The 24,606-nt window shown below is 38.1% G+C and overlaps 1 protein-coding gene across 2 annotated transcripts; it reads left to right on the top strand.

Moving 5' to 3' along the window:
• Positions 1 to 9,760: 9,760 nt before the first annotated feature.
• LOC131364056 (cytochrome P450 4F3) lies at positions 9,761 to 23,118 on the top strand. 2 transcript variants are annotated; one of them, XM_058407121.1, is made up of 13 exons: positions 9,761 to 9,917; positions 10,144 to 10,321; positions 12,977 to 13,121; positions 13,288 to 13,341; positions 14,674 to 14,801; positions 17,264 to 17,385; positions 17,486 to 17,765; positions 19,966 to 20,032; positions 20,147 to 20,276; positions 21,540 to 21,673; positions 22,116 to 22,180; positions 22,505 to 22,587; positions 22,668 to 23,118. In XM_058407121.1, the coding sequence occupies exons 2-13, from the start codon at positions 10,145 to 10,147 to the stop codon at positions 22,834 to 22,836; spliced, it is 1,554 nt and encodes a 517-aa protein (XP_058263104.1). In that variant the 5' UTR covers positions 9,761 to 9,917; position 10,144; the 3' UTR covers positions 22,837 to 23,118. The 2 variants fall into 2 exon arrangements, with proteins under 2 accessions (XP_058263104.1, XP_058263103.1); XM_058407120.1 differs by having other exon boundaries at positions 9,766 to 9,921.
• The last annotated feature ends 1,488 nt before the right edge of the window (positions 23,119 to 24,606 follow it).

Genomic DNA, 24,606 nt, shown 5'->3' with positions numbered 1-24,606 from the left:
AGGCTGCCAGAGCACAGACATCCTGTAGGTGGTGAGGTTGAGTGCAGAAGGAGGGGTTAGACTAGGGGAGAGAGCCTCTTAAAATCAGCCAAGCTGCAAAAGTAATGAATATTAAATCTGAGCCTAAATAACTGAGGTCCAAGTGTGACACGGTGGGATTACACCTACCGATTTGTCCTCAGTGCTCAGCCAGGCCCCGGTGATAACCAAATCAAATGAAATCATGTGTAACTGAGCACAGCCTGTGTCTGTCTACCGGTGTGTACATTTCAGCCCATCCGCTGAGAGGAAGAATCAGTTCCATAATAATAATTGTTTGCTGTACTAACAATTTCAGTTCCCGCGGTAGCTGAAAAGTCATACCACTAACATATACAAGCTAAATCCAACGGTTTTACGGTGTGTAAATTCCACAAGGTCAGTGCAGTCTCCATTAAACCACACACGTTACACTTCAATTCATACGTTTAAGCACGGAAACGATCTAAAAACAGTGGCTGGGTATGACAGTGTCTTTACTGAGCTCTTCTGGCTGAGTGAAACAAACATGCTTCACTCCAGCAAATGCTTCCTCTGCTGTAAATGATGGCTGCCACAGGATCTTCTCCAGCTATGGTGTTGTCAAGTTACACCAAGCACTCGGAGAAGAACACCGCTTTTGTCATGTCAGCTACATGACCATGGGTAATCATGTCCTCCTGCACAACCATGATTGACATGGAAACACAGCTGGGACTCGAACCAGAAACTCATCATCTATACAAACACTGCTTTAAATGATAGATATGTATATGATCTATGTCTCTACTTACTCCTTCACTAGGCTCTCGGTTACTGAAGTACTGTAGATGTTTCAAAGTTCTCCAACAGTGCCTAAATGTGTATATATGTAAGAAATAAAATATATATATATATATATATATATATATATACATAACAAACAAACCATAGTCAGTAAAAAAAATTCATTATACATACAAAGTTTTAGTGTACTATGTAATGTTTGGACAAGATTCTATTTTAATCAAACATAATAATAAAGACACAGATGATAACCCCGCCCCTAAACATTCATATCATTTAATACACTTAATTATTTAAAGGTAATTAAGAATACATAAATATTAGTCATTAGACATTAGTTGTTTGTCTATAACAGGCAGCTCAGACTGTAGTTCAGTCTAATTCAAAATTGCAAGTTTATAGTAATGCACTGGCTCTGATATTGTTTCTATAGCAACAACTTAAGATCCATGGATTTCTATGGAAGAAATCATGAAATCATGAAGAAATCAACAGGATCTAAGGCTAATTGAACAAAGACGGAAACATGCGATATTTTTGATTCATTTATTAGCTTTTTATGGAAGGAGTCTCCATTGTCAGTGCTTTGTAACAGTTAGAATTAAAGAGTCTTGAGGTCTTTCTGGTTTCTCTGTAGCTTAACAAGCCATGTTTATTTTTTTGATCTTATTACTTGCAATAGACAGCAGAGGGTAAGGAAACGGCTGTTTATATCTGCTGGTGATAACAGGAGCTATCTTGTTACAATCCAGTGCATTAAATTTTACTGTGCATTTATTTTATTGTTCATTAATGAATACAAAACTTAGTAGCACTTTGGCACTTTGGAGAATAAAGCATTTCAGAACATGGTGTTGTGGAAAATTTATAGTACACCTTGTTTCACTTTACTTCTTGTTTGTGGCGTGTGAATCATAACAGATTTGACACCGTGAGAAACATTATAAACATGTACACATCTCTATTCTAATGCAGAATTGATAAAAAGCCCGAAACCATAAGGTCCAGTCATTGTTTCTAGCTTATAATTAATTCTACATTAGATTTTACCCGCAAACTACTTTGCGTCTAGATGTGTTTCTATTTACAGAGCTGCCGTTCGCCGTAACTGTAGCGATTTTCTTTCCCTCCACAACATTGTGCATCAAGATGAAGGAGGGGAGGCATGGCTGGGCCATGCAGAGAGTGTGTCTCTACTCTGTTTGATCTCCTTCTGTGTATGGCACAGTAGGAAGTGGAGGATTAAAGGCCTTTTCAAACTGCTGTCTAAATGCAGAACAAGCAGAGAGAAAGCTGCTCATTTCCTTCTCCTGAATGACACATTCATTCTCAGCGGGCACCTCAGTATTTAGACCTCGCCATTCTCAATAACGCTGGTTTGATGGCATTGTTTTTGCTGATGGATGAGGGAAAAGTTTACTAATAATGAAGTGCTGCTAATTATATTTCAGTAATGAAGCATCAACCAAGATAATATTATAATGCTGATTATGTGTTAATATTAGACCAAGCTAAGTAAAAAAAAAAAGGCCTACTGTAGTTATATATTATTTGCTAAATTGCTGTGAGGATGGTGTATATGTCAGTGCTTAAGGGTCCATAGAGATTCACATTTAAGCTCATGCACAAAAAATCTTATCCCTGTCTTGTTTAAATGCACGTGAATTGCATGGACTAGTTGCATGCACTAGTGACACCGAGCTTGGACAAACCCAAATCATTATGTATTAAATATTATGTTGTATTATAAGCAGGTTTTACTGATATCTAAATGCAACACAGCCATCTGCCTGCACATGTTTACACAGCACTTCTGCACAGGATCCAGACATTATGATAACATCTACAATAGCAGGTAAAAGAAATAATGTCTGTGGATATGTATTTATAGCATAATCTAACCTTCAGGCAGCTTAAAAACTGATTCGGAGAGATCCCTGCAGGCCACCTGCACTCCAAAAATGTCTCTTTGATGCCTTTTTCCTTATCAGTCCAGGGTCACCACACGGGGCGACGGAGGGAGATCACTCGACTGAAAACTCTCCATGCTAATCCAATTTGCCACCTCCCCCAGCTACAGATAATTACTAAAATTAAAGAGAGAGGGGGAGGCGGGGGGCTTAGGGTTTGTTGAATTGCTCTCTTGTCTCTACGGGGGAAACTCAAGCAAAGACATTGTTCAAAACTAAGAGAGTGTGTTAACTACGGAGACTAATGGAATTCAGCGGCAGGGAGAACATCTACAGCCACAGTGTCACAGCGCAACACACATAACACACCTTCCAGCCTCACGGAGGTGCAGATTAGGAGCAGATAAAGATTTGGTGTTGCCAAATAAGATCATGAATATATTTATTGGTTTATTACATTTTTAGTCACGTATTTATGATTCTGACGCTTTCAGCTGCAGATGAATACAATTAGTTCATTCTAGTCCAAGTCTGAATGTTATATTTGTATCTTGTTCTGCTACTTAGAGAATATTTTGCAATGGAGTTCATAGCATAGTTTGGAGGTCATTATTTATGATCTATTAATTAACGTAAGCTTTATTATCCTGAATCACTTTGCAAACACGATCATGTCACAATCATTTTTGTACAAATAGCGTAGAAAAAAATGTCTAACTCTAGACACGTTATGGTTTGTTCACGTATGCGGTATTCACTCTGTATGAATTGAACCCTGGTGCATTTCCCTGTCTTGGTACAGGTTGTTGGTGCAGGTGCAAACACAGAAATCCCATTTGTGCATGGTTCACATTGCTGCTATAAGTAAATCCTAGCATGAAAAGTTTTGAAGAATTTTTAAGATGTATGTTTTAAGTATGTTTCCAGCCACATCACTTCCCACACAACCCACAGTAATATTTTGCTGGATCTGGCCACCTTAGGTTTCATGCAGCTTGAAGCCAAATCAGACCGCGAATTAAGATTATGGAAAAGTTTATTTGCAGCCTAAGAGATGCATGTGATAACTGGATCACTGTTAAACACCTTTATTCTGTCCAATTTTTTAACTTATGTGTAATATTTTTGCATTTATTTTTGGAATGGTGCAAATACATCTTTGAAAACTAGGATCTCTCTTTCTCTTTCTCTCTCTTTCTCTCTCTCTCTCTCTCACACACACACACACACACACACATACACACACTGAAACTTTAAAACTATCGTTGTAAATCTTTCTGGATGATCAGAACACTGCTGTTTCACCAGAAGTAAGATGAATTAAGAATCAGGAGACTAGGAGCAGGGGTATAATTGAAGAGATGAACATGAAGTGTAAAACAGTTGACTTTTATACTGTGGACCACATGCAATGGACACAAATCAAGACCATTTAGATAATGCTCAAAGCTAAAAGAAAAGAAAAACAGAAACTTGTCCAAAAAATGATCAAATCATGTATCATTCATCACATCATCATGAAAGAACAGAAATAAATGAATACATTCCACCCATTGAAACTACTATAAATTACTGCTAATAATGAGGAATGTGACTCTGGACCTGGTTAAGAATTTATGACATCTGTATATTCAAGAGAAACTGAAGTACAGGGACTTTGTCTTCTTATATGCTGACCCTCAGGATATATAGCTTACTTTTTTTCTTTTTTCTTTTCTATAACAAATCCCTTCATATGATTGCCAATTATGTTTTAGCTCAGTTCACTGCTCCAACTGTATGAGTGTACTCCATTTCTTTATAAAATATTAATATTAACAAACTATGAAACCATGAAAAAAATCATTTCAGGTTTTTTTTTTATCTGGCCATTTTGTTGTTTTGTTCTACATTTGTGCTACAGTGTCATAGATTTGCATGTTAAAAAGGAGTAGTCCTGTCACAGACATTTCTTTAAAACGCACTTTTACATTCAAACACTTTGTTAAAATTTAGCTGAACTCACAACGACTGTGCTTACAGAGGGGAGGAAATAAAGTTCGTCCCATACAGCGTAACAACGAAGAGACTTTTGGGTGAGAGGCAGTTAAATAACAACTTCTTATATTCTATAACACATCCTGGAGAAATCCAGAAAAAGTTCTGCTGTAACTTTATTGCATCTTATGACTGTATTTTTGGTAAGGCCAGAAAAGTTCAGCTCTTCATAGTGCTACAAATATAAAGTTTTGTTGAAGGTTACTGCAGGCAGTGCAGAAGGCACTTTTCCCACAGTGAAAAGGCATATGAATATGCCAAAAAAATAAATAAATAAATTCTGACATTTCCACAGAGCCACAAAGCAGGGGTCATATCCTGAAATATTTTACACTCTATTATTATTTAGTGTCAAATTCACACACAGACGCAAAGACGAAACAGGAACTGGTGAGAAGTTTGTCCCATTAGTGCTAGGCAGACTTGGAAAGATGTGCTGCTTCCAACAGATTGTGAGAGAGAGAGAGAGAGAGAGAGAGAGAGAGAGAGAGAGAGAGAGAGAGACCCTAAGTAAATGAGGTTAAGCAGTTTGAATACAATTCTTCTTATAATAAGTGCAAAAAATCTGCCTGATCTACAAAGCACCTATCTGGTTATTGCCATACTAAAAACATTTTATAGTTTTAACTATTTCATAATATTTCTCAGGAATCACCCTTTTTGTGTGTTACCTTTGTATGTTAATTTGATTTCATGTGATTATTCTGTAATGTTCTCATAGGTTCATATACATTAGATTTCAAAAGCCACTTCTCTACTACTGTTAAAACAACGGGCTACAACTGAAGTGTTCTACTGCCCTCTAGGGGTAATCTCTCTCTCTCTCTCTCTCTCTCTCACACACACACACACACACACACACACTGCTATAGCAGCTATAACTGCTATACGTTTGACTGTTGTACGTGTATTACGTGTATTATACACATAACGCTGCAGTCTTAGGGTTAGCGGCTCATTTCTGAACTTCAGTAAAGAAACAAACAAACAAACAAACAAATAAACAAATAAATAAATAAATAAATAAATTTGAGACCAGCCATTAATAGCCTTAAAAATGTGTGAATCATTTTTAGGTATGTTTCATTAATAAATATTAGATTTATTATTTATTACAAATTTCTCAAATATTCAATTCTTAACCATGTTTAGTTTCTGTATGTGTCTAAATGTATCTACTGTTTATTATCAGTCATTATCATTTATTAAAAAAATAAAAAATAAAAACTTACAAGATAATCTCTTTATCTGCAAATTAAAAACAATTCAATTTTTGTAGTCTTATTGTCAGTAGGCGTGTCTTTTTATTAAAAGTTATCATGTATTTCATCTTAATAATTTTTTTTTTTTTAAAGGACTAATGGTAACGCCAGCGGAGGCGAAAATATCCTGTGTCCTCTCCAGTCACACGCCCCGCCCCTTTACTCCTGTGCTCCTCCTCCTTTCACTTTCCTCCATGAAAACCTCGACTTGCAGTCTGACGATATTTCATAATACTGTACGATCTTGAGGAATACCGGTATAACGCGGAATATCGTTTATCGATGTGTTAATGAGCAGTAAGATGTTGAGGTTCTCTTTGGGAGTGACACGGTTGGACAGGATTAGGAAAGAGTACATCAGAGGGACAGGTCATGTTGGACAAAGTTAGGGATGGTTTGGACATGTTCAGAGGAGGGACAGTGAGTATATTAGTAGGAGAATGTTGGACATGAAGCTGCCAGGCAGGAGGCAAAGAGGAAGGCCAACGAGGAGGTATATGGATTGAATAAATGAAGATATGAAGCTAGCGGGTGCAAGTGTTGAGGATGCAGAAGATAGGGATAGGTGGAGAGAGATGATCCGCTGTGGCGACCCCTGAAGGGAAAAGCCGAAAGGAGAAGAAGATGTGAATTTGTATTCAGTTGAACGAGGACATCCTGTTTGACAGATCTAATGTAGTTAGAAGAGATTTGATTTATAACATTAACTTGTTAACTGATAAAGGAACGCATGCTTATCTCTTTTAATGTGGTCACATTCAATCTGCTCCAAACTGCGCAATTTAGTCATCATCAGTGAAAGCTTTTTTAAGCGATTAGTTAGTAGGTTTGTTCCCATAAATGCTAGTTTTGGATTTAAGGAAACAAACAAACAAATAAACATTCTCCAGAATTGAATACTTTGGTGCTGTTTTCTTACCAGTTGCTTCTGAGCATGCCCCTGGACACTGCTAAGAAATTTTAAGTACTTTTATAAAATTCTTGGGGACCCTGTGCCCCAGTAATAATCAAACTCTTGAACCTCCCCTGCATGATCTTTATATATGGGATGTGGTAGGTTAGTGTTTAAGGTGTTCAGAAGGTTCCTGATCAGATGGTCAAATCCCAGGTCCACCAAATTGACACCACTGGGCCCTTAAGCAAGGCTCTTATTGCTCAAAAAAAGTGGGGTAAATTGTAAGTTGCTCTGGAAAAGGGTGTCTGCCAAATGCCAGAAATGTAAATATGGGCATGAATCATTACCCCTTACTCTAAACTAATACCTAAATATTTCATTAGCTTTATGTTCCAGTCACCATCTAGCAGAGATTAGCCAGTAGGTGGCACCTAAAACACCCCATTATTTATTTACCCAATCATTGGGGGTTATTGCAGGGATTTCCTGTCTAATCATTCGCTCTGAGCCTCCTGCGGTCCATTACTGTGGTCATTAATATTGTAGAATGAAGACTGATGGAGCAGAACTGACTGATTTAAGACTTAAGTTCCTGAAACCCAACTTGGCTGATTTTACACTGGCTTGATTGACAGGTTTTAGTTAACATTATTACAATGCATCACACAGTAATGTGGTTGTGTATTATACATGAAGATGTGTATGCACAAGCGTTGTGATTAATAAATAAGTAGATCATGCAGGGAAATGGGCTGCATGTCTGCATGTAGAAATTGAGATATTTGAAGTTTAATAGGTTCTCGATTGATATTTATTCATGACCGATTATGATGGCAAATTATATTCCGTAATGAAATAGGTGTCTCCGTAAATTGGCGTTTAAGAGTCTTGACATTCACTAAACATAAGCAAATAAATATCTCACTATTGCCTAGCATTATAGTGTGTATATTACATGCACAATGCACGTTACCCAATCACTGATTAACACAGAATTAACTAATAATGGTTATTCTTTTAATGGTTATCTGTAGCTTGTGGAAGGTGGCAATTTAGATTAGCATGAAGAACGGTTGTTCTTTCCCAAATGAGACAAGATGAGACTAGAAAAGACATAACACAGACTGCATACTTTCATGAAAACAGATTTTAGTTTTGTTGCTTTGTGAAAGATAGCATCTTACTTGGTAATCTTCTTTATCAGCCTCTCATAAACACAGGACTACAAAACAGTTATTATCTTCAGCACTGACTTACTGAATTAAGTGTGTTCATGTTCATGTTCTTAAGTGTGTTCATGTGCATACAGAATTACAGAAATAGCTTTCAAAGTTGAAGTCAGAGCACATGGGAAGCTATGGGACATCACTGTCCGGTATGAGACAGGGAGACAGAGATAGAGATGAACATTCTTTTCAAGGACCCAAATCATATGAATATGGGGTGGGTTTCCTGATACTGATAAATCTAAATATAAATCTGTTTTGTCTTTGTTAAGCCTTTGTTATCAAAAAAAAATTGTTAGTAGTCTTCCGTGTCTGGAAGAAAAAGAAAATCCACACAAGTTGGAAGTCAAAAACTAGATTCACAATTCCAGAGGTAAATTTAACAGATAAAATCAGACTTAAACAGTATAAACAGACACAGATAGATGAGGTTTATAAATAACAGATGATTGACACAGCATAATCAACATATTCCAATGGGAATTTTGTTTATTTTTAGAGCTACACTAAAAATTGGGAATGTGTTGACAGATTTAAATTCCATTCCATTTCATTGTCTGTACCGCTTATCCGATCTATCCTCGGGTCACAGGGAGCCTGTGCCTATCTCAGGCATCATTGGGCATCAAGGCAGGATACAGCCTGGACGGAGTGCCAACCCATCGCAGGGCACACACACACACACTCATTCATTCACTACAGGCAATTTAGAGACTCCAATCAGCCTAGAAGCATGTCTTTGGACTGTGGGAGGAAACCGGAGCACCCAGAGGAAACCCACCAGTTAATATGGTAGCTTATTGGTTAAAGTGTTGGACTACTGATTGGAGTTTGAATCCCAGGTCCACCAATCTGCCACTGCTGGGCCCTTAATCGAGGCCCTTATCCCTCAGTTGTATAAAATGAGATAAAAAAATGTAAGATGCTCTGTATAAGGGTGTCTGCTAAATGGTAAAAATGTAATGTTAAATAACTACACAGTATACATTGTTATTACATATATTTGCAGTGTATAAAAATGCAAATCACTTCATTTACATGGTGTCCAAATTTCAATGAAGTAAATGAATTGAACTCTTTATTAGTGCACAAAACACAGACCAAAGGGAGAACAAAAAATCCACTGAATTTACACAGATCAGTCGTGTACATCATCCCTCTCATCACAGAATTAACTGATTTCCATAAACACAGTTTTGTATTCAGTTTGCTTCATCTGTTTTATACAGTTAACACAACTGCTTCCTCAGTTTGTGTAGTTAACACAATTGCTCAATGCGATGTGCAACCCCACACAGCCAGTTACCTGGAACTGGAGGCTCAAACTCAAGACGATGTTGCAAAACGGCCTTGCTGCTCACTGCGCCACCAAAACACACAACCACGTCAATAGAGTTTAAAGGTCACACTCACACTAAGTGAAAGGATTTTTGTATAGAGATTGTCAGCCTTGAGGTAGAACTACACACAGGCTCTGAATAGGGAATGGCTTATGAAATAATGAATTGATCTTTTACCTAGTTTCTGAGCAGTCACAAAAGGTTTCAGGAAACCTGCTAATCTACTGTCAAAGCCAAACCTGTTGATACCTTTATGGAGGAGTAGCTATAGGGCAGTGTTTGCGTGTATGTGTGTGTGTGTGTGTGTGTGTGCCAGCGTGCGTGTGTGTGTGTCTGTCCAGGAAGTTGCTTTGTAAATTATCTCCGATGAAAACACAGATTACAAAACGCGTTGGTGCAACAATTTTTGCAAACTCCAAGGACATGCATGCAAACATCTGAAGGTAGGTAAGGTCGGCATTTTTGTGAGCAACAAATCAAATATATCATTTTAACAAAGAGCATTAGGTGTCATTTTGCCACGACTTTTTCGGGTACGTTAAGGGATCTCGTTATTCAAGTTACCCAAAGAGTGTGTGAGCGCGGTATTGTCGCTTAGCAATGCGTATAGTGTGTGTGTGTGTGTGTGTGTGTGTGCACTGATGCACAGTGTTGTCTGCTGTATCTCAGGATGGCTGCGGTGTTGTCTGAAGCTCTAAGGATCCTGTCCGGTGCGCTCGTCGTGTGCGCGCTCACGCTCGTGGTGGTCTTCCTCACGCGCCTCGCGCAGGTGCTGTCGAAACGCACGCGCCTCTCCTGCTTCAGCTGTCCGCCACAGCGCAACTGGTTCATGGGACACATGGGAATCGTGAGTGACTTTCTACAGCATGCACGAGAAAAAGGAGACAGTAGAAAGAAATAAAAGCAGAAGTAAAAAATACAAAGTGATTTGATATCACTCATGGGATCTATCTATCTATCTATCTATCTATCTATCTATCTATCTATCTATCTATCTATCTAGCTGATCTGTCTGTTTGTCTGTCTGTCTGTCTGTCTGTCAGTCTATCTGTCTATCTACCTACCTACCTGTCTGTCTGTCTGTCTGTCTATCTCTCTATCTGTCTGTCTGTCTGTCTAATATAAAGGGAGAGAGAGAGAGAGAGAATGTTATGAATGAAATGGACAATAAAATAGAAAAACGAAGAAAGAGAAGAAAAGAAAAGGATGACAGATAAGTAGGTCTGATTAAGGGCTGAATAGTTAAAAATTATGTCATTAGAATTTTTTAAATCTGGACATGTTATTATTTTAAATTTGATTCACACCATTATTCACACCATTATTTTGAAATGAACGCTGAAACTGTGTATTAATAGAGGGTCTGAATGCTGAATTAAGAATTATGATGATACAAATACTTCACTTTGAATTTCAGACTTCAGACAATCACACAATATTACATGTATGTTTGTATGTTTTACCACAAATTCAAGTTCGGGTTGAAATTCTGAATCGTACACTTGTGGTTCAAATTCACTATTTTAGTATTTAACATCAGGGTTTTGCATTGAGATTCGATTTTGTGAATGTCATGATGCTCTATTATGAAATATGAGTGCAGAAGAGAATTGAGAAATAATAGTAGACAGGAAGACTGGAATTACACACACACACACACACACACACACACTTACTCACACACTTACACTGAGAATAAGTGTAATAGGACAGCAGATGAAAGATAAATGATATGAAAACCGTTCACTTTGGAACAGAAAGACATTACTGTGGCTGTTGATTGATTTGACTCTCCAGGGAAAAACATTTAAAGCAGGCTGCAAACCAAAAGGAAGGATTTGTATACTGCCCTGTACATACAGTCAGTTCATTGGGAGCTTTCCAGAGAAAGACTGACAGGATGCAAAAGATCAAACCCACACTGGCTGCATCCTGTTGACGGTATCGTTGAGTTCCTCACAGAAAACGTTCTTGCACAGAAGATCTTTATCAGATTCAAATGATAAGGACATTTACACACATCGATTTCTCAACACTTTTGGCAGCCAGAATACAAAAAAAAAATTTTTTTAACAGTTTAGCTGTTCCTTTCAAAGTCATGAATGTTATTTCTCTGTCTCAAATGGTCCCCTGTGTTGCTTACAAAGCTACATGTAGCTTGTGTTAGCTTGCTAGGAAACAAGCTGGCTAGTGTTCAAATGAAGGTTTATCATTGTTGTACTTTGGTAAAACATGAATACATGGCTATATAAAGAAGGTTTTAAGTATAACACAGAGGGGTGTCATTTGTTGTAATAGAACATGAACAGTTAGCAAGAATATCAGCTGTCTATCTTCTATCAATCTGAAAGGTATTGAATGGAGTAGTAAATACAATTGAGCTACACATATACAGGCAAAACAACTAGCTGAACATAACCTGTATAACCTACCCAGGTAGCATCAGATGACTAAGAATGTCTATTGTAAGGGTTTGATGACCCCGGATGGGGATTAGGAATTGTACCAGAATGGGGCTAGTGATAGCAAAAGGGCACTTTTCATGAACCAACAATGTTGGAAAAGCAAGTTTAAAATCTGTTAGCATCAGTAGGTCTGTGTATAAACTTCCAACATTGGCACAGCAAAATAGCTGATGGTGGCCTAGCAGCGAGTTTGCTTGCCGGGTAACTAGCTAGATTAAGAATTCTTAGCAAACCCTGCCAGTGGAAACAGCCACAATCATCACATGTTGGGATTTAGGACTGGCTCTTTGCCTCTTTCTCTCCATAAATGATCCTGAACCCAACAGAGTGAAAAAGAAAATCTGTTTTCAAATGCATATATTTGCAGTTGATTGATTAGAGTGACAGAGGAGTCAGAGGATTTCCTGAATTTAATTTGTTTATCTCTGAAAATGGCCTATACCATGTCATGTCCCGTGTCATATTCCGAGTTATGAGCAGTGGCAGCCCAAATGGTTGAGGCTTTGGGTTGTTGGGGTTCAAGCCCCAGCACCACCAAGCTGCCACTGCTGGGCAATTAAGCAAGGCCCTTAACCCTCTCTGCTCCAAGGGTGCTGTATCATAGCTGTCCCCTGAGCTCTGACCTCCTTATCTGGGATACATGAAGAAAACAATTCCACTGTGCTGTAATGTGTGTGGCGATAATAAAAGGCTTCTTCTTCCATTCTTGGCTGCTATCCTAAAACAGACAAGTGGCTATGCTGTTAATAGCGAGCAGCTTTCTTTAATAGCAGGTTTTTGTAATTATAGCTTATTATAATAACATAGAAGATGTGAATGTTATACTGTAGTACTGTTTCTCTCATGCTTTGAGTATCTTCATTCTTATGCATGCATTCCTTTATGTATTATCATTCATTAATGAAAGAAGCCTGATGCTACTGATCACATATGCAAATGATGCAGATGTATCAAGATTATTTCTGGAGATCCAATATTGTTTATGGATGTATTTAACCCGTATTGCTTATTTCTCTTTGTTGTGCTCTCTCTCTCAGATTCGGTCTGATGAAGTGGGTCTTCAGGAGCTGGATGAGCTGATAAGGACCTACCGTCACTCCTGTGCCTGGTTTCTCGGTCCCTTTTATAACCTTGTGCGCTGTTTTCATCCTGACTACATCAAGCCATTGCTTTTTGCCTCTGGTAAATGTTTTATTGGACTATAACCAGTAGCATGTGTGAATTGCTAGCATTATAACTTTAATTGTTCAAACCAATCATCGTTCACATGTACAGATCCACCTAAATGACCCTGAGTAAAATTATTCTTTATTTATTTATTTTTATATGTTGATATTTTTCTTACCAGCTTCCATTACAGTTAAAGACGAGCTGTTCTATGGGTTTATGAGACCATGGCTTGGTAAGTAATATCACACACACACCCACACACACACACACACACACACACACGTTGTAACATTCTGCTATGTGTTTTTTGGTCCCTGAAATTAACTAGTTAAGTTAACTAATAACATCAACTAGGTTACAGTATTGACAGAATTACCATAAAGGGACCCTTCTCATTCCTCCGGTCAGACGGTCATTTGTCTGAACGCATCAACTTGCTTCTATTATTAGCATCATTTCATGACCCATTTACAGAAGAGGTATTCATGTGATCTGTTCGGGAGGGAAAGAAAGAAAGATTGGTACGAGATCTCAAGTCCTCGATACGGTATATATCAAGATCAGTTTTCAAACTCTCGGTATGAATCAGCGTTATTTGAAATCAAGTTGTGATTTGTCTGACCAAACAAGCGGTCAATTGTTTCGCATGCTGTAATTTAATACTGAAAAATAAATTGGGTTTACTGTTTTAAAAGAAATTAACCAGGACCGCTGCACAGTTTTTTTTGGTTTTTTTTTTGTCTGTTTGTTTGTTTTAATTAAATTAAGGTAAAGATCTAACAAAAATTAATGCTATGTCAACACCAAACAAAGCTAATATCTAAGGTGACCTGTGAAAACCCTCACGTGATCAAAATGTGACATTTTCTCCTTTATATACTGTGTATACCGTATACTAGTCAAGTCCAATCAAGCTTTTATGGCCATTTCAACCATACACAGCTGGTGCAAAATGAAACAACATTCCTCCAGGACCACGCTGCATGAGAACAACACTGAACTAAGTACAATACACAGAACTACATAAGCTGCATGTGTGCAAACAGTGCAAGACAAAAGACAGTACAATACAATATAATCTGATTACAAACTGACTTGATTAGGCTTGTGTCCATTTCATTGCAGCACATACTGTAACTTTTCATAAAGCATGACCAAACCATGAGGAAGTCACACTTCGCTAGTGAGGTGTTGTGCAGACTGACTGCTTTTACATTTTTAAAACGGACTTCCCTTTTCCTTATGTGGTCTTTGCAGGCAGACGCCAAAAAGCAAGAAAATTGCTGAAAATAACAGAAAAGAAAAGTTCTTGCAGCTTTCTCAGTTCTTGCAGCTTTCTGCCCCACATATGGCATGTTTGAGTGTTTCTTATTTGTGCAGGAGATTCACCTGCTTCTCAGATTTTATGTAGGTTTTTATCCATTTGTTGCCTAAATGAAATGTCTATCAGCAGCCTGAAATAACAGCTTATTGGATCCACAGAAACCTTCATAACAGTTACTATGCATTGTGTGTATGTGTAAGGCCATTACTACTCCAATGTGTGTGTGTGTGTGTAAAACAGGACAGGGACTTCTGCTGAGTAATGGAAAACAGTGGTCTTGTCAGCGTCGTCTCCTCACTCCGGCCTTCCACTTTGACATACTGAAAAACTACATTCAAATCTTCAACAGCTCCACCAACACCATGCATGTGAGTCTGCATGTATCATGTTTCTGACTCTACAGAATAATTAGTCACATATTCAGCTTTCGGCAGATTGTGAAAGAGGAAATCACAAGAGAAATGTTGTCTGTGGTTCTGTCACTTTGGTTAATGGTCAAATATACCGTTACAAAGAGCTGTTTTTTTTGTGTGATGAAAATTCCAATGAAAAGTTTCAACAAATGTACTTAAAACTATATATATACTGTAACTATATACTGTAATAAAACATATATATATATACACTACTCACAAAAAGTTAAGGATATTCGGCTTTCGGGTAAAATTTCAGGATGCACCTAAAATGCACTATAACCTTTACAGGTGAACTTAATTTGACCTTCTCTACACTTTTGAATGCACATGTCCAACTGTTCAGTGTTTCAGTACTTTTTGCATAACTTGCTGTTCTCTAACAAGGTGCTTAACGGCAAAATTCACAACTGGTGTTTGATCCGTGAATCGACCGATAAATTTTCTGGTTCAATTAGAATTGGTATTTAAACAGTCCTCTTCATCCTGCTGTTCACATTTTGACATCATGAGACCAAGACGACGCCTAACAACTGATCAACAGTACCTCACCATTGCGAGGCTTCAAACAGGATGTTCTCAGAGGGAAGTGACCACTGAGCTTAGAGTGTCACAGAGTGTCATCAGCAGGTTGCGACAGAGAGACTGGAAGAGTCACAGAAAGGCATAGAAGTGGACGTCCTTTGACCACATGCCACGTTGATAACTGCTTCATTGTGAACAGTGCCCTGCGGAACCGGATGATGAATGCCACTCAACTCCAGGCACATTTAAGGGAGGTGAGAGGCACCCAAGTGTCACGTCAGACCATTCGAAACCGTTTACATCATGGTGGTCTGCATGCTAGACGACCTGCAATGACCACCAGGTGCAGGTGTCATCGTCTTGCATGGGCCAGGGAGTATTTGCGTTGGACGAGGGACCAGGGGGCCTCAGCGCTGTTCTCTGATGAAAGTCGATTCACGTTGAGCAGAAATGATGGCCGCCAACGATGTTGGAGACGTCAAGGAGAGCACTATGCATCAGCCACTGTTGTGGTGGTGTTACAGTCTGGGCAGGTGTGTCTACTCAATACCGAACTGCCCTACATCTTGTGAATGGTACAGTGACAAGCCAATACTACCTGAATAACATCATTAATCCAGTCATTGTGCCCCTGGATGAACAACACAGGCCTAATTTCATCTTCATGGACGACAATGCTCCAGCTCATCGAGGTCGCATCATTAGGGAACGGCTGCTGGAGGCTGGGGTACCTCAAATGGAGTGGCCTGCACTTTCTCCAGACCTGAATCCCATAGGTTTTCTATGGGATTCAGGTCTGGAGAAAGTGCAGGCCACTCCATTTGCTGAGGCGCCGTGTAGAGGCTCGTAACCCTGCACCCCAGAACCTCAATGACCTGAGGGCTGCCCTTCAAGAAGAGTGGAATGCCATGCCTTAGCAGACAATAAGTCGACACGTGAACAGCATGAGACGTCGTTGTCAAGCTGTAATTGATGGTCAAGGGCACATGACAAATTATTGAGACATTGACATTTTTTGTTGTGGTATACCCACATTGGCTTTTGTTTCAATAAATTGTTTGAGATGAGGAAATCACCATTGCATGCTTCTACTTAAATGCCCTACTTTCATGATATAATATCACTGTAGCATGAACTTTTTACATTTTGCATAAATTTCACCCAAAAGCCAAATATCCTTAACTTTTTGTGAGTAGTGTATATATATATACATATGTATATATATGTATACACCGATCAAGCATAACATTATGAGCAGTGAGAGGTGAAGTGAATAACACTGATGATCTCCTCATCATGGCACCTGTTAGTGGGTGGGATATATTAGGCAGCAAGTGAACATTTTGTCCTCAAGTTGATGTGTTAGAAGCAGGAAAAATGGGCAAGTGTAAGGATTTGAACGAGTTTGACAAGGGTCAAATTGTGATGGCTAGACCACTGGATCAGAGCATCTCCAAAACTGCAGCTCTTGTGGGGTGTTCCCGGTCTGCAGTGGTCAGTATCTATCAAAAGTATCCTTTAGTCCTTTAGTACAGTAAGTCTTTTAGTTCCTGTAGGTATCCTCGAGGTCGCAGCTTACAAAACTTAAAGGATCTGCTGCTAACATCTTGGTGCTAGATACAACAGCACACCTTCAGGGATCTAATGGAGTCCATAACAGGTCAGGGCTGTTTTGGCATCAAAAGGGGGACCAACACAATATTAGGTGGTCAAGCCTGATCGGTGTATGAGAATATCCTTTTCCTTTTGAGTCCACAAGTCTCTTCCTAAAGTAGTCTCAGGGAGTTATTCTTTATCACTGACACATCTTCCTTGTTACGTAGAGATCATAATCTACCTCCAGATTTCTGTGAAGTTTTTGTGTTCAATTCTTGCGTTTCTGTGCTATTTAGGAGAAATGGCGCCGCCTGCTGGCAGAAGGAAAGAATGACTTTGATATGTTTGAACACGTGAGCTTGATGACTCTGGACAGCCTCCTGAAATGCACTTTCAGCTATGATAGCCAATGCCAGGAGTGAGTGAACACACACACTCACACACACACACTGCTGTACAGTATGTGATGGACACCCGGACGTCATTGATTACACATGTTTTATGTGTAATTCTGACAGAAATTGTAGTGAGTACATCTCTGCCATTTATGAGCTGAGTGATTTGGTGGTGAAGAGGCAGCGCTACCTCCTTCATCACTGGAACTGGCTGTATAAGCACTCTGCAGATGGACGGCGTTTCCGTCGGGCCTGCAATATCGTCCACAGCTTCACTGATAGTGTGGTACAAGAACGCCGTTCCCAGTTCCTCCATCAGGGGTGGACAGATAACACACAAACTAGCACGACAGGCAACAAGAGGAGAGCAGTTGATTTTATAGAGTTACTGCTTCTATCAAAGGTGAGTGAGTGATTGTAAATAAATATTTACGTTTAATTATTGGGCAGATGCTTTGATCTAAGTTAAAGCTGAATCCAGTTCAAGCACAGAGATGATAAAGATACAGTGTACTGGATTGGTGATAATATTGCAAGAAAAACAGTGTGTTCAGGATTTTGGATGTGTGTTGTCTCAGCTAATATTGAGCTAAACCCTCGCTTTTATACTAGGAATAGGACAAAGATGATAAATAAGCTGTCAATCAACTGAGAATGGAGTTTTGATGTAGAAAGTCTTTAGAAAGAAACATTTAGGTTTTATCACACCGGCATGTGACATACACATGGCGTAGGTTCATATTTAATAAAATATAAGATACAATATAATGCAATCAAGAGTCATGAGGAAACTTGCAGTGCAACAGGAAGCTTAAAGGTTTCCTCCACATTCCGCAATTAGAAGTTGCTTAATTCAGTTATTACTAAAATACCTTGAACCTTGAAAAGATTACATATCTTTACCCACCTTTTTTAACCATATGTAAGAAAATCCTTTCATAAATCTATATAATCCACCACAACAATCCTATCAGCTAAATTCTCCTTACATTTGTCCACAGCAATACCTGTCACATCACATAAAGTTGAGCGATGTGCTTCATTTCATTAGTAACATTATAAAATAAATGATAAATAGTTATAAAATCACAGGGACATAGCACACAGGTATAGTTATCGCATATCTGGTGTCACACAGATGAGGATGTCCTAGAGTTTGTCTTTGCACCCATCACCTCTGGCTTGCATATTAAGAAATAATTTGATAAATTTTTACATTTAAAATTTACATCCTGAATTTATGTATTTCTCTAAAGCTACCACATGACCAAATCCTTTTCCTAGATATATTTTCGTTCATATATACCTCTCTATATTATTTATTTATTTATTTATTTATTTAGTATTATTAATTTATTAAAACTATAATCGTATTATATATAATCTATTTTTATTCCCACTTTCCCTCTTGTTTTATTCCTATTGATTCTATTTTTATGACACAGACAGTCGATAAAGCATTTCATGGCGTCTCTGTGCACAAGTGTGTATGTGACAAATAAAACTGTATTTGATTTTATTCTATTTGAAGTATATTTCTGAAATATGCCTTGCTGCGTTCTTAGGATTCAGAAGGACTAACCACAAATTTTTGTCAGTTTTGGAATTACAATAATAATAAAACAATATTTTTTTCCCCACTGAACTTGAAAGCTACACTGAACTTCATGCAGTAAGCGTGAGTTAATATTCTAAGGAGCATGCTGAAGCTCCCAGCCTGCCACGCTACTCAGGCAGAACTAAACACAATGGATCACGTGCAGAAAGTCAGGAATAATCGACCCTGTGATTATACACCAATTATACCAGTTTACCGGTTATAGACTTACCGCAACAGTCAATGGTCGTGATTTCCTTTTACTCAACTTTGCCTCAAAGTTCAGCTTTGAATGGGTCTTTAAGTGGAAGTACCATATTGTGAAAGGTTATGTAAGAGAGATGTTACTTCAACCCTGTGACTTAGGAGAGAGAGGTTGTTCTTCTTTCGGCTGCTCTCGGCTTGGGGTCAGCGCACTATTTGGTCCACATGTTTGGATTTGGCACAGGTTTTTTTTACGCTGGATGCCCTTCCTGATGCAACCGTCCCATTTAACCCAGGCTTGGGACTGGCACTGAGAGTTAACTCTTCAGTGGCTGGGTTAGCAGACCTGCCCAGGAATCGAACCTGGGCCACGGCAATGAAAGCACGGGGTCACCAGGAGGCTAGAGAGATAATGGATAATAATAAGTAATAATAGAATCAAACTTAGGTTTAGCCAAAGTGACATTTACTTTGCACCAAAAGGGAAGAAATTCTCTTCAAAGGATGAAGAATGACTTAAAAAATTCATTAAAATGAATGAAAAAGCAGTTGTGCATTTATTTTCTCTATTGTATTTTAAACCAAAGCGCTGCTTATAGAAATGATATGCTTTTGGTGAAGAGTCTGAGAGATGCTTTATGTTAGTCATTGATATCGATACCTTACTTCTTCAGTCAAAAAAGAGCGGGTCATTTTAAAACAAATGAATACATTAACCGAGATATAGTCTTTTACATAAAAGTGGCCTGTTTGAGCTGTGAGGAGACTAAGGTGCCGACATTTTGATGGTATTTTCTGGCAGGATGAGAACGGAGAAGGTCTGTCCAATGAGGAGATTAAAGCACAAGCAAACACGTTCATGTTTGCAGGTAACAAGCGCTGCTTTGCATCACTACTTTTAGATTTATATTAAGCGCAGAAATGTGACAATACTAAGCAATAAGGAAGTTCTCAAAGAAGTTTGTCTCCTCTTTCTCTCTCAGGTCATGACACAACGGCGAGTGCGATCTCCTGGGTTCTGTATAATCTGGCCATGCACCAGGAGTATCAAGACCGCTGTCGTTCTGAGATCAATGAGCTACTTGCAGGCCGAGACACTGACGAGATCGCCTGGTTCGCACGTCATTTATTCCTTTGAAGTTCTCTGTGACCATCATGAATTTTATCAGCCTTGAATAATTGACCCATCAATTTTTATATGCATTTATTCATATTATATTCACATTATAAACTGTAGACTGGAAAATTTGACATGGTAAAACTGTTAACAGTTTTAATATAGTTGGAACCATTTTTATTGACACCCTTATCCAGAGTGACTAACATTTGAGAGTTAAGGGCCTTGCTCAGGGGCCCAGCAGTAGCACCTTGGGGTACCTGGGACTCAAACTCACAACCTTCTAATCAGTAGTCTAGCACCTTAACCACTAAGCCATCACAGACCCCTAGCTGGCACCTTTTCAGTTCAGTAGCTTCAGTATAGTCCATTATTAATGTAAAAGTACTGGTAGAGTTTAGAGACGAGAGACTCACTCAGGGATCCATCGGCAGATCTGAACTCAATATTTTGGTCTCTACTGCTCTACACAAGGCTGTCAGGTTTTTTCAGCAAGCTCGCTATCAGAGTCTGAAACAAATGTACACTGAGGAATAAACACTAGAACTATGAAATAAGGTGAGAAAAGCAGACAACTAGAGGAACATTGCTTAGTATCACTTAGAGACTTGCTCTTCTAAAGTTCTACACAGATACCCATTTACCTCCGAAATGGACCTGATCCAGTTTTTTAAATGTTCCTGGGGAACGCACTGTACCAGAGGGCAATCTGTGTTACTTTATAACCTTCATAACAACAGTGGGTCTCTTGATACAGATCCAGTTGACTCCATCTTCACTATTAAGCAAAACATTGACAAAGCAACACAGTGTCACCTTTTATTTCTAGCTGTTCTTTGTGTACTGTTTTAACTCTGATATGTAAGCTGAGGAATAAACAACACTAGAACTGTGAAACAAGGTGAGAAAAGCACAAAAGACAGCCACAGCACTGCTAAATTCTGAGCTCTGATTATTTAGAAAGTGGCGAACAACAGTTTATGGACGTTATAATGTAAGAGATACGCTGCATAATGTGCGTTCCACAACACAAATGTACCTATGAATGGATGAAAGTGTGATAATTAGCTAATAATTAGCAAATTGCTATGGTTTAATAGGAATAAAACTCCTAATAAAATAAAAATGGATACTAAAACTATATATAGACAGAAAAGAATTATCCAGCAAGATGATGGATGATCAATATACTGAGACTATTTCTGTTCAACATGTTTTGTTTGCCATAGAGTTTATTTTTGTATTTTTATTGACTCTAGGGAAGACCTCAGTAACCTGACCTTCACCACCATGTGCATTAAGGAAAGTTTGAGGCTTCATCCACCCGTGTTGGCTTTAACCCGATACTACTCTCAGGATATAAATGTTCCTGAGGGACGCACCGTACCAGAGGGTAATTAATCACTCATTTGTGCTTTGCTGTATAACCTTCATAACAAGAGTGTGAAGGATACAGGTCCAGTTCACCCGATCTTCATTGTTCCCAAATCTTTGACAATTTGACAAAGCAACACAGTGTCACCTTTTAATTCTAGCTGCCATATTTTACTCTATATTAGGATATCTAGCTGTTCTACTAGCAGATGCTCAACAACTGCTTAGGACAACACCGAGTGTCATACACACCTCTATTCACACACTTAATTTTCTCAGTTATGTTTATCTCTATATTCACCACAAGGGGGCGCTATCAACACTCCCATTTTCTTGTGTGTGCTTGTAACGTTGGCTTTATTTTAGATATACTATCGTCCTTGTATCTAATTTGAGCCTTTATTTAAACCCAGTGTTTATTGCATGAAGTACGCCCTGATTTGTTGTTTTCTTGTACACAGGAACTATTTGTTTGATCAGTGTTTATGGCACCCATCATAATCCAGATGTGTGGCCTAATCCAGAGGTGAGCAATTAATTGAACTTTTTGATATGCAGATTTTGCTTGCTTCTGTTGTGTTTTTTTTATCATTTCATACAGTCAAGTTAATTCAGAGGTCTCACTGGGTCTCACGAAGGTCACACTGGGATTGGTACACATTCAAGCCATGGCTCCTTTACTGAAAATGAGGCCATGGATACATTACTGAGACTGACAGGACATCTCTTACCCTAAGACCGACAGATACAGAAGCCACGCCTCCACTGATGGACCGAACGTACCTAAAGATGCCCTTCCTCCTTCACAGAGACTGGTTCAGTTAATAAGCATTAACATTGTTTCTTGCAGGTGTATGACCCCATGCGATTTGACCCTGACAACCAGAAACAACGCAACCCATATGCTTTCGTTCCTTTTTCTGCTGGACCAAGGTGAGATTCCTGCTTTTTAATCACTGAGCTTCACACACACATTCACACACAGTTGACCTGCAGTATGTCCTGTGTTGCAGGAACTGTATCGGTCAGAACTTTGCCATGGCGGAGATCCGAGTGGTTGTGGCACTTACTCTGAGGAGATTCAGGCTTCTTCCAGGGTCCAGATCTCCAAATCGTCTTTATATGCTCACACTGAGAACAGAGGAGGGGCTGCCTCTAATGCTGGAACCTCTACATAGCTGAAATACATGCACACATATACTGTATATACAGTAAACATGCACACAATACTTAATAATGAAAACTTAAATAATACTTTTTTATTTTTTATGAGATTTACATGATACCTAATTTTAGAAAAATGAAGTGATGTCTTAATTGAATGCACTTAAATTCTAGATAACAAGGGTTATTTACCTCATTTCAAAACAGTTCATACATACATACACCCAAAAGTGATTTCATGCATGTTTATGTCCTCCTTTCTTCGCTGTATTGCTTGTTTACAAAATAAAAGTCATTTCATGGTTTTATTTATATGTTTCACATCACTTTTAGTAACTAAAGATTGCTTTAGAAGTCAAACTGTAGCTTCTGTCATTGACATGCCCAAGGACTAGAATTATGGAATTGCAAGGGTTACATGAAATTAAATTATTTTCAAATGCAGCACAATAACGCCTTAATCAGACACTTTAACTACAAATGAGCAAGTTAAAGTCTCTCTGTCTAACTGAGCAACTGAAAAACCCACTACTTTCTGTGCAGGATGTGTATCCTTAATCAATAACCGTTCATCTAAGCTCAAAAGGAAGCAATGTTTAAAGAAACAATTCGTCCCAAAATCACAGTTTCTACTTACCCTAATTCTTGAACATGTTATCTGGTAGTTTAGTATTGTATAAGTATGGTCATATTGAGTTAATTATGTCTCAAACAGGCTTGTTTATCTGCTTTCTGACACCATATGACACACTGATGCCTATAAAAATGAGCAAACGGATGTGAAAGAGCTAAAAACAGACACGGTACACATCCTGAAGCCTGAAATCACTTTCTTCCTTAGTACAAGGTTTACAGCCTGCCCTAGGATTAGACTCGGGTAGAAAGAAAAGTATAGCCCCAATTTGGCTTCAAGTATTTATTTATTTATTTATTTAAAATAATTATTTTTTTAATTATTTTATTTATTTTAAAATACAAACATATTTAGCTGTTTTATGGAATACTTTAGGTCTCAGTCCTATTATAAGCAGTTTTGTAATATTTTAAGCATTTTGTATGACACTAAACTGGTTGCTATAAGTTTTCATTAAAATATCTTAGATGATCAACTAGATTTGGGGTAGATGATATATATATATATATATATATATATATATATATATATATATATATATATATATACATATTTTCTGCATTATTTTAGAACTCTAGTAATGTATTTCCCTGAACATCAGCAATGTTACAGTAATGCAAAAGTGAATGCTGAAGATTATATGCTAAAGGAGAAAGAAAACATCCCTCCTTGCTACAGCTAGAAAGTGGAATCATTAATGATCTTTTAATTCTGAGACAATTTTATATTTATCCAGGGACTTAATATATATCATAAACTCTGTATCAGGAAATTATACAGTAATTCCTGGTTAATATAGAATAACTGAAATTGAAGATTGTTTGTTCATTAAAGGTTTTATTTTGATATTTTGAGATTTATGTGCTTTGAGTTTCGTTGTTTGTTTGTTTTTTTGTTAAGTTATTCATGTGATATATGACATACGGCGGGGAAAATGTGTAAGCTAATCTGCAGTTAAGATAAGATAACAATCCTGAAGTGATGCTAAGTTAGCTAGCAACTTCTTTCAAAATTAAGTGCCAGTGCTAACATTAACAAGTGGATAATAAAATAAATGAAAACATTTATATATATATATATTTTTTTTAAAAAAAAGGTTAAATAGTAAATAATGACATTGCAGTAAGTTTAGTGCGGTTACAGTTCAGTAAATT

The sequence above is a fragment of the Hemibagrus wyckioides genome, linkage group LG13 (genome assembly GCF_019097595.1).
Source record: "Hemibagrus wyckioides isolate EC202008001 linkage group LG13, SWU_Hwy_1.0, whole genome shotgun sequence".
Classification (NCBI taxonomy): domain Eukaryota; kingdom Metazoa; phylum Chordata; class Actinopteri; order Siluriformes; family Bagridae; genus Hemibagrus; species Hemibagrus wyckioides.
The sequence above is the reverse complement of the archived record's forward strand: the minus strand, read 5'-3'. Positions and strand labels throughout refer to the sequence as shown.

Excerpts from the sequence above, each read along its gene's own strand:
- LOC131364056 (XM_058407120.1), top strand. The coding sequence starts at position 9,902 with ATGCAAACATCTGAAGGTAG. Across the intron at positions 17,766-19,965 it reads AGTTACTGCTTCTATCAAAG|GATGAGAACGGAGAAGGTCT; the intron begins GTGAGTGAGTGA and ends ATTTTCTGGCAG. Across the intron at positions 20,277-21,539 it reads GACACTGACGAGATCGCCTG|GGAAGACCTCAGTAACCTGA; the intron begins GTTCGCACGTCA and ends TATTGACTCTAG.